General features: G+C 37.5%; 1 protein-coding gene across 4 annotated transcripts in view; it reads right to left on the minus strand.

The window, feature by feature from the left end:
- Window positions 1-15,361, minus strand: part of NFAT5 (nuclear factor of activated T cells 5) — a 1,437,387-nt gene that overhangs the window by 38,345 nt on the left and 1,383,681 nt on the right. For all 4 annotated transcript variants that reach the window (XM_044081909.1, XM_044081907.1, XM_044081910.1 and 1 more), the window contains one exon: window positions 1,454-1,688. In XM_044081909.1, coding sequence (XP_043937844.1) covers window positions 1,462-1,688 — 227 coding nt within the window. In that variant the 3' untranslated portion in view covers window positions 1,454-1,461. The remainder of the gene's footprint in view (window positions 1-1,453; window positions 1,689-15,361) is intronic.

A 15,361-nucleotide genomic window follows, 5' to 3' on the forward strand; every position in this document is an offset into this window, starting at 1 on the left:
GTTCATTACATTAGACCCAAATTTGAGTATGGAATAACAATATGGAAACCTTATAAGAAAACAGCCATGAGTAAATTGGAAACAGTACAGTGGAAATATGCCAAACACATCCATGGATGTGGAAATTTAATTTATTGTGAAAGAGTAAAACATCTGAACTTGTACAGTGCTTCTTATAGATATGTAAGATATCTTACTAAGGTATATAGGGCATTTAGAGACAACTACATCTGGGAATGTTTGGGGTTATCACAAAGTAGTAGAGAATTGCCAGGCAACCTATGTAAAAGATTCTGTAAGAATGAAGTGTACCAATTGGTTCTCTGAGACAGCACCTGATATGCATGGTACAGATTACCAAATTACATTAAAGTAAATACTAGTTTAGATATTTTAAAGAACAGTCTGGGCACTTATTATGGAAACAATGTTCTGGTATATTGGCAAGCTAGAAGGGTGTTAATACCAGTGTTTGAAATATCTGTATGCATGTATTTTTAGTGCTGAGTCTGTCATCTCACACACTGAATGTTTCATCCTCCATTTCTTCTCAAACATTAGTTACTTTGTTTTCTATTCCCTAAACCTTTCCTTAATCTGCTACGATCACAATTTCTAATAAAAAAAGAATAAATGGGAGACAAATCTGAAACTCTCAAATAACCTTCAGATGTCTTTTAAACAAAAGGGTATAATATCATGGGTTCCTATCAGCATTTTGAATGTTGAAAACACCAAATTTAATTTAATCGACCTGAAATGTTCAAAATCTCAGAAGAGCGAACTGACGGAACATCGATTTCTTTCCCAGGGAAAGAAATCGGTGGGCCATCATCGGAGTTTGCCATTTCCTCCACTGTGGTGCGGTCTTGGAGTTGGTATATTTAATTAGGGGGTGTGAGGGCACAGCCCCCCACTTCTGTCAGTGTTTGAAGTATTGAAAATTTTTTTTTTGCATGGAACACCGATTTCTTTCCCTGGGAAAGAAATCGATGTTCCGTAAGTTCGCTCTTTTGAGATTTCGAACATTTCAGTTTGATTAAATTGCATTCGGCATTTTCAGCATACAATATGCTGATATAGACCCGTTATCACAGATGGACATGTCTTGAGTGGCTCTATCTTGCCAAGTCAGCAAACAATAATTAACTGGGAAGTGTGGAAGAAACAATGATCCCATAAAATTATTCAATAAGATGATAAAATCCAAGCAGAAGTTTGCATGGCAAACTGTGAAAAGGTTCATTACATTTGCTAAAGACATTATTAGGCAGACACAGAAAAAACACCAGAAACTAAAAAGAAAAGGATAAAAGTATGGGAAAAATAGAACAGGCAAGCCATCTTTTTCTACCAATGAATTACTACGCAAAACAGCTCACAAACCAAAGCATGTATCAAATACACTGATCTCAGTATAAAATTAGTTAATACAAAATACTAAATATCTTACTTCAGCTTTTAGAAGCTCATGCCATCATGGCCCTGTAAGGTAACTAGCAGGTTGTCTATCTTCTCCATATTCTCACTGGTACTGATAGTAGAAGACAACTGAGTGGCCTCTGACATCTGCTGTGAAAGAAGTGAGGATGTTATATGCCCTTTTGTCTGCATTGATCCCGCTTGACTCATCGCAATCAGTTGATCAGACAATGTAGCGGTGTCAGAATTCAAAAGCTGACTGCAATCTGCAGGTCAAAAAACATAGGCCAAAAGTAAGTACATATAATCATATAACAGCCTTTAACAGCTACTTACTCCACCAACACTAAAAGGTCTCCATCACCTAATCACTGCAGTTAAACTGAACTAAATATTTTCTTGTACACATTTCAGAAATGAAGTACTGTATTCCACCATTCCCTCCAAATTCAGTAAGTGAGGCAAATCCTCCAACAAGTTCACAGACATTTCTTTCTTCTGCTCACTGTCTGCTACTGTTGCAAAATTCAATGCAAGGAACACACTGATCAAATAAAATCTTCACAGATCTCATCATTCACTTAAAACAAAGTTCTCCTGAAAAATACGTCCCTGAACTGATAAGCTAGCAATAATGAAGATGGCAGTCCATGCTTTATTACAAACTGTGGACTAGTTCCAAACCCCATATCAATTTTTTTATACATCACAATCACATTTAAACTACAGAATCCATTGTTATTGCCCTTTATGACGCAATCTGTTAGTGCACTTTTGCTTAAATATGCAAACTGCCGTGCCAGTCTCCCAATTTTCTGATTTCTTGCTTTCTCTTTCTTGTGCTGCCTTACTTTCTCACACACAAGATATGGCAAGAGGCCATCAAGCAAATATCTTGTTTCTTGCAAACACCAACAGCTTCTGACTTGTACATTACCAGCTACAATGTTATTTTTGGAGGTTTCACAGGTTGCCTGGGTGCAACACCTGTTAGCTGATCAGAGGATGTATATCTGGCAGAAGCACACCACCAGTGGATACTGTTCCAAAGGGAAACATCTTTTTTTAAGCTACATTGGAATGGGAAACTCACCCTCTCCCTCACAAAGATAGTGTTTTCTAACATATTTACATACCATTTCAATCACCACTTCATTTGGAATGACACTTGTCCAACTATGCTTCACAACAAAGACATAAAATTTAAGATATTGTTGCAAGCAATTTGACTGCTGTACACATCCGCTTAGATACTACAATGACTAATATTTTACTGTTCCTGGTCTCCATCCTCCCCAGTCCATGACCATCCAGCATGTTCTCAAATGAAAGCTATTAATTTGTCATAGAGATGGTACTGGAGGATTCCAAGAAAAGGCAAGGATTAGGACAGCTACCATCATCATGCAGGAGGCTCAGGCGTTTTACTATGCTTCAAGCAACTCAAGCAGAGATGGTACCTTGGCTACTCCAACATGTTCACACACTTGTGATGTTCTGCTTAAGTGCATTACTTTTTGGTCAGGCTAACTTCCTCAAATTCCTGTGCTTGTAACACAGCACTGAGCCTTTCCTTATGTACACACCTGCAGCAGGACTTAATAAACGTATACCCCTGGGGTGGGTAACTAACCCCAGATGCTCACTCTGATCCTTTCCTGACTGACTCAAAGAAAAATGCAATGTCTAATGAACTAGAGTCATACTGGACATACTCTTTCCCTCCGTGTCATGCCATGGAGGAGGACACCACCAAGCTAATTAACTGTTGAAGAGGTCTGACTCTTCTGGTTACATTTCTCTTCCTACCTGCAGTCTACCACCAATGAACAGAAAGGACAGAACAGAAGTGTCAGAAAAAGTAATCGGTAAACACTGCAAACAGTCCATCATTGTGTACATTCTCAATATTCTACAACATATAGTCTAACAAGGAAACTGAATTAAGAAACTTAAGAGCACAAATTCATAGTGTTTTACACTGTGCAATTACCATTTTCACACACAGGTAACTGCACACTACTTTACACTGTGCAATTACCTGTGTGTGAAAATGGTACCTGGGTGAGACTATGCTTTAAAATGTGTTGTGGGTCAAGAGGTGCATAGCTATCATGGAGGCGACTGTGTGCGGGTCTGCGCACAAGTGTGGCTGATCTGTGAACATGGATTTAGTGATGTGCCTGAAGTGATGAATTCTGTCAGTGAAAATTCACCATGCCTTTTCTTCCATTCAGTGGTGATGTCAGAGTTAAAATAGAAAATGTTGGGACACAGCCCTCTCATGGTTGTGTGAAGTGAAGACTTACCCACCTACATAAAAATGTGTGTGAGTGCTTGTGTGGCTCTGTGTGAATCACATTCTACTTTATGTAGGGATGTGCTGTGTGACAAATAGAGTTTATGCATTTGAAATATTTGAGTTACTGAAGCTTTGGATTTGCAGAACTGCATACTGAATACAGTTGATTTGAGATGTTAATGTCTGAACTTGTGTCCAGTGAAGACAGGAAATCATATACATAGAAGTGCAATACTGCAAGCTTAGATTCAATTAGTAGCCACAGCACTGGAGGAGTCAACGCAAGGAGGGAGAGGAGAAAAGGGGCTTTGCCTTCTCACTTCCCTAACAGAGTCACACAGGGGTAGGGGTGATTTCCCTGGTGAAGACTGGCTAAGCTGCTTTCAGTATTTTGGGGTTGGTAGGTGGGGCTGTCAGATGACAATTCCACTTGCCGAAGTGAGGGAACATCCATGTGTGTGTGTGTGTGTGTGTGTGTGTGTTTGTGTGTGTGTGTGTGTGTGTGTGTGTGTAGGACAACAAAATCCAACCATGTAGAATGGAGACCACAAGAATTAGCGAATAAAACAGCTTTATTGTCACTTTCATCTCGAAGAGACTTCATCAGAATAAAATTCAAAGTTCAAAGCGTCCTATTATACCAAATGAAAACAATCATTCAGTTACATAATCAATCAAACCCAAAACAGTTCCTTAAAACTTAAAAACAGTCTTAAGTAAAAAAACAAGTAAACATTCCTCAAATAACATTCTTGTGTTGTCAATAAAATATCATAGACAAAACAAAAATGAATCGAGAACTGTTAACCTTCTGTTTTTTAAGAAACATTTAATGTTAATAAAATCATTCATGCCTGGTGGTCGGTCAGCTGCTAATTTTAATTGCCAAATAGTCTCTCTCTGTTCTATTCCAGGGGCAGCTTGTCCTAACGGACTGCTGGACTGCAGCCCTCCCACCTACAAAATAACAAAAAAAAAATCTGTAAAACATAAAAAACAAAGACTGCCTTTACCAGCAGTCCTGATATGGTAACAAAGGTACCTAGCAAACATTGCTGTGAGGTACCAGGAATCTGTGCGGTGACAACCGCACAGAACAGAGGACCTCTGGACTGCTTCAGCCACAGTCAGGACCAATGAGGAGGACTGAGCTGCTCTCGCGGGACGTTTTGAGTGCGCGGGCTTCGGGTAGGTGTTTGGATTGTGGGCTTGCTTGCTGTTCAGTCGCTGGATCAAAAGCTTCATATGTGTGTTTGGATTGTGGGCTTGCTTGCTGTTCAGTCGCTGGATCAAAGGCTTCGTGTGTGTGTGTGTGTGTGTGTGTGTGTGTGTGTGTGTGTGTGTGTGTGTGTGTGTGTGTAATGCCCCAGTTACTATACACTGGTGGCTAGAGATACTCAGGCTTGAACCCTGTACCTTGTATGCAGGTGTTAAAGACCTGAATTCCCTACCCACCACCATTTGTAAAATAAATTGCAGATTTTTGCCTCATATGTAATCTGATCTGTTCCTCATAATATCTGTGGTTTCTAAATACTGCAATGCTTGATATTTGATGGTGCAGTGGTAGCACTGTTGCCTCACAGCTGCAGTTTTTCAGGTTTGATTCTTGGCTGGGGTGCCTTCTGTGTGGGGTCTGCATCTTCTCCCTGTGTTTGTGTGGGTTTGCTTTTGTGTCCTCCCATGTTACAAAGACATGTCTGCATTATTTCTTCCTGGGCCTCTGCTGAAAATTGTATTTTGTTCCAAGTCAGATTGTCCTGATTAACAAATGCTAAATAAAATTGACAGGCATCTGAATTTCAGACTTCAGGTTTCTGAATGTTTAATTCCTTGCATATTTGATGGTGCAGTGGTAGCATTGTTGCCTCACAGCTATAGGTTTTCTGGTTTGATTCTTGGCTGGGGTTCCTTCTCTGTGGAGTCTGCATCTCATCCCTGTGTTTGTGTGGATTTGCTCTGGTGTCCTGCCATTTTACAAAGACATGTGTCTGCAGTATTTCTCCCTGGGCCTCTGCTGAAAATTGTTTTTGTTCCGTCAGAAGTAAAATTGACATTGAATTTCAGACTTCATATTCTTCAGAAAATGCATAGTAACACAACCTTTTATTTTAGCAATTTTCTAAGATGAATATTTGAAATTTGTCCTTATTTTTGGGACTGTATTACCCCATTATTGGCTTTGTCCAGTTTTTTTGTGCTAAGGTTGACAGCTATGGCAAGAACTGAATTCACTGAATATGTTTGAGGGCTGTATTCCCTCATTACTAGGTTTGTCCAGGTGTTTTGTGCTAAGAGGTTGACTGCTATGGTGAGAACTGAATTCATTAAATGATAGCCATTTAAGTTTCAGTCTTCCTCTCTTTCACAAAGCAACCAATTTGGCGTAGTGGTATGTTGCTCTGACTGTTTTGCACAGGGACCTTGGCAGCAAAATGTATGGTGGTAACGCAGCATTTTTCTTTCACAAAGCAGCTGATTTGGCATAGTGGCATGTTGTTCTCTTTTGCACAGGGACCTTGGCAGTAAAATGAATGGTGGTAACACAGCATTTTATTCTAGCAACTTTCCAAGATTATACAAGCAATGTTTAATGTGTCCCTGGTGTTTGGCCTTTTGACCCCCCCCCAATAAATTTGGCTTTTTCCAGATTTCTTGTGCTGCGAAGTTGAGATGCAGTTGAGTATTGAGTGGATTTTACAAGGAGCTGAGAGCTGCAGGGGAAGAGAAGTTTAGTGCTGCTTATGCTAAGTCAGCTTGCATTTTTAATAGCACAACAGGTTGTGTACTTGCTTTTGATGTAGAAGGGTGTTGGTTCTACTCCCACAAGGGGTGAATGCTGCCGTACTGAAAAAAGTTAAGATACTAACTATGAGCCTGTTATCAGTTTGCCATCCATTTCCTATTGCAATATTACTAGCTTATCATTTTTAATGTAATATAGGACATTTATTCCTCAGGGGCATCAGATGCTTTATTTTTCGATGAAACCATGAAATATAAATGTGTTTGCTAGCAGCAACCTCTTTATTAGTTACAGATTTACTTAATGTGGAATTATTTAGATTACTTTTTTACTTCAGAGATTGTGCATATTTACCGATAATGGTGGACTGTAGAATTGTGCATATTTACTGATAATGGTGGACTGTAGAAGTTTGAGTAGACTTATGATGGAAATGTTCTGAACTGGGCAGTTTTGTCATTACTGGTGGATGCATTTTGTTTCCTTGTTTACTGGAAAAATGTTCAAAACAATAGGAAGGTGTATCAAAGAGCACATGTATGTTTCATATGCAAGGGGCCTATGATTTGAAAACAGCCCAGAATTAATCTTTATCTGCCACTGGTAAAATGTATTTTCTTTGAATGTGGGTTTCAATGCTGTTTCAATGAATGTGAGTTTCAAGGGCAGAGAAGTTTTAATGTTAAGTTTGTTTAGCAGATGTCTTAGTGTTTGTGCTGTAAAATGCAAAATAAAACTTTCAAATGAAGTCCAAATCATCATAGAAGTAAATCAGTATGCATATTAGTGTTTATGGTAAATGGAGTGAAATAGCCAAGTAATGGATCATTGGAATGGCTGCAGGGGGAGGCTCCATGATTTTCTGAGGGGGAAGGGCGGCAAACTTAGACAGCCCCAGCTGAACTATACCTCCCAAATGTCCAGATTTTCAAAGAATGAATAGATTTTTGCTTCTTATTTTTGGTTTGTTCCTCATAAAATTTGTGGTTTTCTGGCAAAATCATTTAGGAATTAAGTCACTAAAAAATGACACACTGAGTTTCAGACTTCATAACCTTCAGAAAAATGCATGCTAAAGTAAGACCTGTTATTCTATCAACTGTCTCAGTTTATACAAGAGCAATTTTTAGTACTGTTTATATGTTCCCCCAATATATTTGGCGTTGTCCAGATTTATTGCATTAACAGGTTGAGAGGTACATGCAAATAATTTGCTTTATAGCATGAGGCATAGCCAAACCTCTCAACTGTCCCTGATTTTGGCTCAAAATGTTGCTCTTCCCCTAATAATCCCTCAGCAAAATAGCAATTTTGAAGAAAACATGGAGGGTTTACAATTAAGAAATAACTGTAATAATCAGAGTTATATATTACTTTTATTTCAGAAATGCATGTAGATTCTTTTATTTTGTCAGCTACTCAAGTTAACAGTACTAATATTAAAGTGTCCCTTCTTTGACAGGTTCCCAGCTGTATTGTGTGGCTATTTTATATTTTTACATCACATTTTTGGTTCATTTTTCATAAAATTGTGTTTTTTTTGGCAAATTAGTGACAAATCATTAAAGACTGAAGTTAGAAAATAATGACAGACATTTGAGTTTCAGATTTCATACCATTCAGAAAATTCATACTAATGCAAGACCTATTCTATTATCTTTATAAGTTTATAAGAGAAATATTTTGAAAAATTGTCCTTATTTTTGGGCCTTTGTCTCACTTCTTTGTATGGCTTTGTCCAGATTTCTTGCTCTGAGGTTGAGAGTTATGACAAATGTGTCAGGGCCATCACAGTCAGCCAGAGACATTTCCAATTGTGACATACTTGTTGCACCCCACTCCCCCATGTAGTGACTCTGGATGCGTCGAAGCAAGGCAAGGAGTAGTTATGCAGTGTAAATGTGCAGAGTATCCCCCCCCCATCCAAGGTAGACACAAGTACAAGAGTGGCTTTTCATCTGTCCTTGATTTTTGCAGAGTGGTCTGGTTTCTGTCATATTTTTTGTACTGTTGATTTATGCTTATTATTCAAAGTGCCTGTTGCTCTGTGTTTAAGTAGCAATACTTTAATGACCATCATCAGGTAAGCTTGGCTGAGATCATAAGATGCAAGTAAGCTTTAATAAGCATACTGTTAAAGAACTGCTAACAATAAAGCCTTTCTGTTGTTGCCATGTAGAGAATACTTAACTAGATAATGTATAGGCCTTGGGTATTGAAATGCATATGATAGTATTTGTAATAAAGGACAGGATTACATTATTTTAAGAAGCTCATAACACTTGGAGACTTCCAGTCATCTCTGCAGGCTTTACCCGTAAACTAAACAGAATGCCAATCGTGTCGTCCATAACCTGTACAGTAATCCTTTTAAGCAATGTATCTTGAGCTTATTTCTTGTTTGCTTTTCATTTTTTACTTTGATCATGTTTTCCCCATGAAACAAGGAGATGTCAGGCAGCAGGTCTTTTTTTTTGGATAAGAAACATTTTTACAAGTGGGGGCATCAGAGATTTCTACTTTCAGCATGTTACTTGGTACTTTAATAAAGCTGAATATAAATTATAATTAGAACTGCAGTGCAAGAAGTGGTTTGAGTTGAGTGCTGCTCGTTTTTCTTATACTTGATTTTGACTGGCATTCCATTAATGTATTTAAAAAGTAATTTATTTTTTCATGCCTCACAACCTTTTTGTTTCCATCTAGATATTAAGTAAGCTGTCATGCAGCCAATGCATTGAAATATTTTTATTCTTCTGCACTTCATTTTGTCTTGATTGTACTCTCATAATGACGGTTTGGCACCCAGGGCAGTGTATTTAGTTAGTTTTTATGGTTTTGAGCATAGCTCCTCCCCTTTCTAGTTGGCCACACCCCTTCCCGTTGACCCCACCCATTCAGCTGTCTCCTGCAGCCCCCCTTTGATTTGAAGCAACCAGCCGCCACTGTTCTATCTTTGTAACAGCCACATCTAATGTTTCTAGGGATTTGTTCCAAGATGGAAAACAAAATTTTTTTGTAATTAGAACAACAAAGGGTGTGTTTGAAAAGTGCATTATTATGATTTTTCATCTTAATAGAATATAGATGTATAAGACAAAAAAAAAGTAGAAAACCCTCCAATCACCCCTGATGGCTGCCCTAAATGATGTCCCTTCTGAGAAAACTTTTGTTCTCAGTAATGACTGAATGAATGGCTCAACTGTCTGTGGAGGCTTAATGAGATCAGCAAGCAACAAGGGGCAAATGGAGAAAAACAAACACTGCACATCTATCTTCTGCATGTAATGACTTAACAGTGTTCACAAAAAATGTGTTAAAATGAGAACTATACAAACATAAGAAACAAAAACTGAAAATCTCTCAGTCTGTCAAGCCAGTTGATATTTTTTCATCTTTGGAGTTTTTTCCAAATGTTTACAAGCAAATCTTAAAGGCCAGTACAGTATGACTGCATAAGAAACATTTTAAAACAGTGAAAGTTAAAACACTCGTGCCCCCTTCCTCATAGTAACTTCACAGCGTCTTAAATACAGTTCACCTGTCAATATGTGCCAGCCTAAGAACTGGTGAAAATTGGATAGTTGTATTCTGAATGTGTTTATGAAACAGTTGCTGAATCAACTTCAATATTTAAATGGTTACCAAAGAGTTACAAAATAAATTCTTAAACTAAGTTTACACTGGATACACTGTTTATTCTTGTACCTAAATTTGGTATGAAATCAAAAAGATCAACAATTAAAGAACAACTCTACCTATGTTTTTCTTATCAAATCAAAACAATAATGTGGCAAAGTCCAACAAGGGCTCATTTCCAGGAGTTTGAACAACTTCCCCCATAATACTCACTTAAATTCTTCTTAAAACCATCCATAGTAAACAATTTCTAACTAGGTTGGCAGTCAACACCATTTGCCCACCACTCACAGAACCAGTTAATGGCTTGGTTGGTTCCATCTCAGTGTATACCTTAATTTACTGCAACCACACAACAATGGATATTCACCGTATAAAGCTTTATATACATTAATGAGATCACCTCAAAAATACTTCTATAACTTAATGACACGTTTTCAAGTATTTCAAAAATTAGACTATCATCAACAAACATATGCAACCATTACATCCGTAAAAATCCTACTTTTATTCTATACTGTGATCAAAGATCAGAACCAAATTTTACAATGGATCTACAGATACCTTTAAAATTATTAAACAACTGCAACATTTAAAAGATGGCTTTAAAACTTCAAGCTCTTTTATTTTACTTTCTTGTTTCTGTTTATACTACATAGTAATATGCCAATACTCAAACTTAGTCTTGTTTACATTAATGTCTAAATTACCATTTGCTCATTTAGTAACTTTTAAATTTACTGTAAACTGACTCGCTTCTTTCCTAGGATGCACTTGCCCAAATTGATATCAACACAGATGGCATGAAAATGAAATTATTCATCTGAATGTACAGAATATACAACCAGAACAAGTCTGACCATAAACAACCTGTGAGATATGACATGAGTAACAGGAAACCAATCAACTGATAAGCATGTTGTTTGTTTCAGCCTAAATGCCATTTTCTGATATTTAATTTTAGCTTCTCATCACTTCACCCAATCAGAAAACCCAACATCTGTATTTTGCACACAAGTTTTCACTGTCAATAGAAACAAATGGTCTGAAAAACAAAATAAACTACATCCAGTTCCACGCCAACTTTCCATAACTACAATAAAACAGCTGATAATATGCAACTATTGGCTGACTGACTGCAAAAGTAAGGTAAGAAATGACCATCGACTACAGGAACCTTGACTCCCGAAGAGCAGTAACTGCCTTTTTTAAAAATTTCCGATATACAGTAAATTAAGTTGACCATAATTCTGAACTACTGAATATTTCTACTCTACTTTTGTATATAATAGCTTGAAACACCTAATTTCTATTCAGTCATAACTGTAATTTAAGAAGCTCAATAGCTCACAATGCAGTTCATACAAAACAATGCTGGAAATATAGTTGGTAACTAAAGGTCTTTGCAATATCCAAACATGCCATAATGTCATTTAAAGGAAAACTCCACCCTCTCCTATAGTTAAACTCAATCCTTAGGTTCCCTTTCTCCCTCCAATATGGTTACAGTAATGCGCAGGTACTACAAACCTGCTTGGACTTTCTAAAACTTTTACTTCCTTGCACTGGAATCAAAGGAAGGGACAGCCCACCTACTTTTTTAAACTTAACTTCTCACATACTCTGCAGAGGAATTTGTCTCCATCCGCATGACATATCATAGACGCAGTTAAATCGGTAGTTTACCCTGTCAGGTACTGCTGTCAATCTTAGCCACACAATTAATCCTGCTAATGTCAGGAACACAGCAGCTGATATAAAAAAGATAGAAAGCTGCAGAACTGTTATCCACTGTTTTATTGCAGAGATGAGAACTTAACACACCCCTTTCATAGCAAAACAAAGCAATTAGATCAGGCAGGGATTTAAAGGCATTTTGCCACCTTTTCTGACAAATTTACATAAGCAGCAACACATTATTGAAATACTTTAAATATTGGTTATATATAATTGATATGTTAGGACAACTTAAATGTAAAAGTAGGATCAAAGATTTCTGTGACATTTAGAGAAGGTCAAAAAATATTTTTTCTTGTAAAGTATCAAAACATTTACCATTTTCAAGCCCCCCCACACACACACACATACACACATATGACAGAACTGCAGAAAGACAAGTTACAAATGTTCACAAAAAAGTGTTTTATGCTTTTTTTGTGGCATCTTCCCAGAGGAGGGATGCATATCTGGTGCACGCAGATCCATGGTAAGAGATTCCCACTGAATCTGAGTCAGTTCTTATATTGTTAGAATGCATGAGCATTTTGCAGTCCACAAAGGAATGTGACCATTGATGGCAACCATAATATACAGCTGAATTTACTTTAACATATGTTTGCTACCTGCGCATGCATTAAAAACATTAAGAAAAAGAAGAAAGTACTTAACTGTGTTTAAATGCACACAGTCAGACATGTGCATCTGAAAACAGTACTGCATCCCACATACAGTATTCTATACGCTACATACATTTTTAGACACAAACACGCACACACGTGTGTGTATGTCTAGAAACACAGTTACACAATTTCCATTTTTAAACAGGCATATAATCTAGTCCTCTGTTATACATACACTTGTATGTTTTATATACATGTACTTATGCATGTGTACACACACACACACACACACACACACACGCACACAATTTATATATATATATATATATATATATATATATATATATATATATATATATATATATATATATATATGTATATATAGGTCAACTTCACATAATCGAACATCTAAATGTTTGACTTTCATATGGCCGAGACCACATGATCAAACATCTGAATGTTCGAAAATGTGAAAATAAAATGCACACAAAAAAACTAAACAGTGCTATCAGGGAGGCAAGCCCACCTACAGCCCCCACACCCCCTGCTATTTAAATATATCAACTTTGAGACTGCACTACATTGCGGTACAGGAAATCTTCCCGTTCCACACTCTATGGAGATCCTCATTCAGACCGTTCGAACTTAATATGGGTGCTAAACTTAACACAGTAGGGTTAAGCATTATTAACGTATACATTCTAGTAAATGTTGCTTAATGCTTTACCTATTCACTGTCACACATTGGCTATGTGTTGCACATGCAATCTCTGTCAATGTCTTCATGTCAGTATTTTTTTTTCTTTGCATTGCTAAGCACATTTATTACTTGCCATTATCTTTGCCAATGTAGCCTAAGTTGTGGCTGAAAAGGGTCCTGGGATCAGTTCACTTTCCTGGTTCCCAAACTATAAATACACATTAAATAGGAAAAAAGGAGGGAGAACAAGAGAGAAATAATTAAGGAACTAGTACAGCAAATTTTAAATTCTGCATCATTCATAAGAGAGAAAAACACTTCCCAATGAAGGCATTGGGAAGTAGCAGACAGACTTGGTTTAGAGTCCTACTACTTGTCACCTGTAAATGTCCAGCAAGGTTCATTTACTACAGAGAGAGTTTTCACACTTTAGCATGAGTGTGTAGGGGAAGGTCTGTCAATTTTTTTTGAAATACAAACAAATCTGTTTACAAATGCCTGCTATTTACCTACTTTCTTTTGCTGGAAGTAGCTAATAGCTATTTATAGCATAGAACAAGCTCTGACAGACATGCAAATGAGGCTCAGTCAGGGAAAAACAGAAGTAGCTCTGTTACAGAAGGTGTGTTTAGATGACAGTGCTTCACAGTTCTGCCATTCTATCTTAATGGCATGAGAAATCACCAGTACTTCCTTATGTATAGCATAAGTCATATAAAAAGGACTTGAAATGTATTCTGGGAAGAAGTAGCAGCATTGCCACCTATACATTTTTTTCCAGACTACCCGGAAATCAAACCGATTGTCCGGTAGTCCGGAAAACACTACACCAACTCCTGTATTCTGTTTGGGGGGGGGGGGGGACTATCGGAGTTTGTGAAATTGGCGGATTTACTATGTTTTACAAAAAAGCATAGCAAATCTGTAGAAAAAAGGCATCATGATCGTAAAAAGAGGGAGTTCCCCTCATGTGACGTAATGATGGTGTCACAAAATGGGTGGAAAGTGGGTGTGGTTATCGGAGGTGCAAGGGGTGTGCTTGGACATGTGCTAAGGAGGGATGCTGACTATACGGGGACAAAGATGCTACAGATGGAGCTACCAGGTAAGAGGACAAGAGGAAGGCCTGAGATAAGGTTTATGGATGTAATGAAAGAGGACATGCATGGCTGGTGTGACACAGCAAGATGCAGAGGACAGGAGGAAATGGAAACAGATGATCCGCTGTGGCAACCCCTAATGGGAGCAGCCGAAAGAAAAAGAAGAAGAAGTAGGGGTGTGGCCTAAGTCTGGTTTTAGCCACAAGGAAAGGTGGCAAGCTCAAGAAGGAATGAAAGCAAGAAAACCAGATCACATTACCAAGGCAGGCCCCATACCCACCATTTTGAGGGAAAACGCATTAAAACTGTAAAAGAAGCACTTGGAACAATTCTAAGGCACTAAAATAGCTCAGAAAACATAGATACGATGAAAAAAACCATGTTTTTTGTATTCTAAAGTGGAGTTTTCCTTGAAGCAATTATTAGTTTATTAGTAACCCAACCTGTTGTAACATGACCATAAATTAATATGGCAGAGTTACTAGTACTAATATTTATAACATTTTTGCTGAACAAGACAGTCTCACCAGTCTGGAACTTGGAAAAAAAACATCCATTTACAAATAAGGCAGTATGTGCATATGTGCTGTACGTGCAACAAACAATCCTTCATTCTTAATGCTAATTGTGTGATGGGCAAGCATCTTGGCTTCTTTAATGTAGTGTCAAAAGGTTCTACTGGTGGTATTTCAGAATGATACCAAATTTTCCCCAAAAGCTAATTTATTCTCCAATAATCAGAGCTTTGATAATATAAAGTGCAGTATGATATCCCACTGACTTAGATTTTTTTCACAAATCTTAGTGAAGGTTATTTTTCCCTCAACAAATATTTTACATACTTAGAAAAGTTAACTACACTCTGCTATGCTGTTTATTTCTGTATTTTATGCCCTGGTATATCCCATGTTCTTAAATCTTAGATATAACATGGTTCCACCCTAAAAATATAATTTACATTCCTTGTAAAACAAACTAGGAGTATTACCTAGAAATATTCACTTTCCCCCTCTTCCCGACTCTGCATACTTCCTGCACACCATTTACTTTTTCAAGTAACTACATTACTGTATTTATTTCTATTTGTCAAACCACTTATTACATCCTACAAGT

This window comes from Protopterus annectens, chromosome 8.part1 (genome assembly GCF_019279795.1).
Source record: "Protopterus annectens isolate FY-2018-M chromosome 8.part1, PAN1.0, whole genome shotgun sequence".
In the NCBI taxonomy this organism is placed as follows: domain Eukaryota; kingdom Metazoa; phylum Chordata; order Ceratodontiformes; family Protopteridae; genus Protopterus; species Protopterus annectens.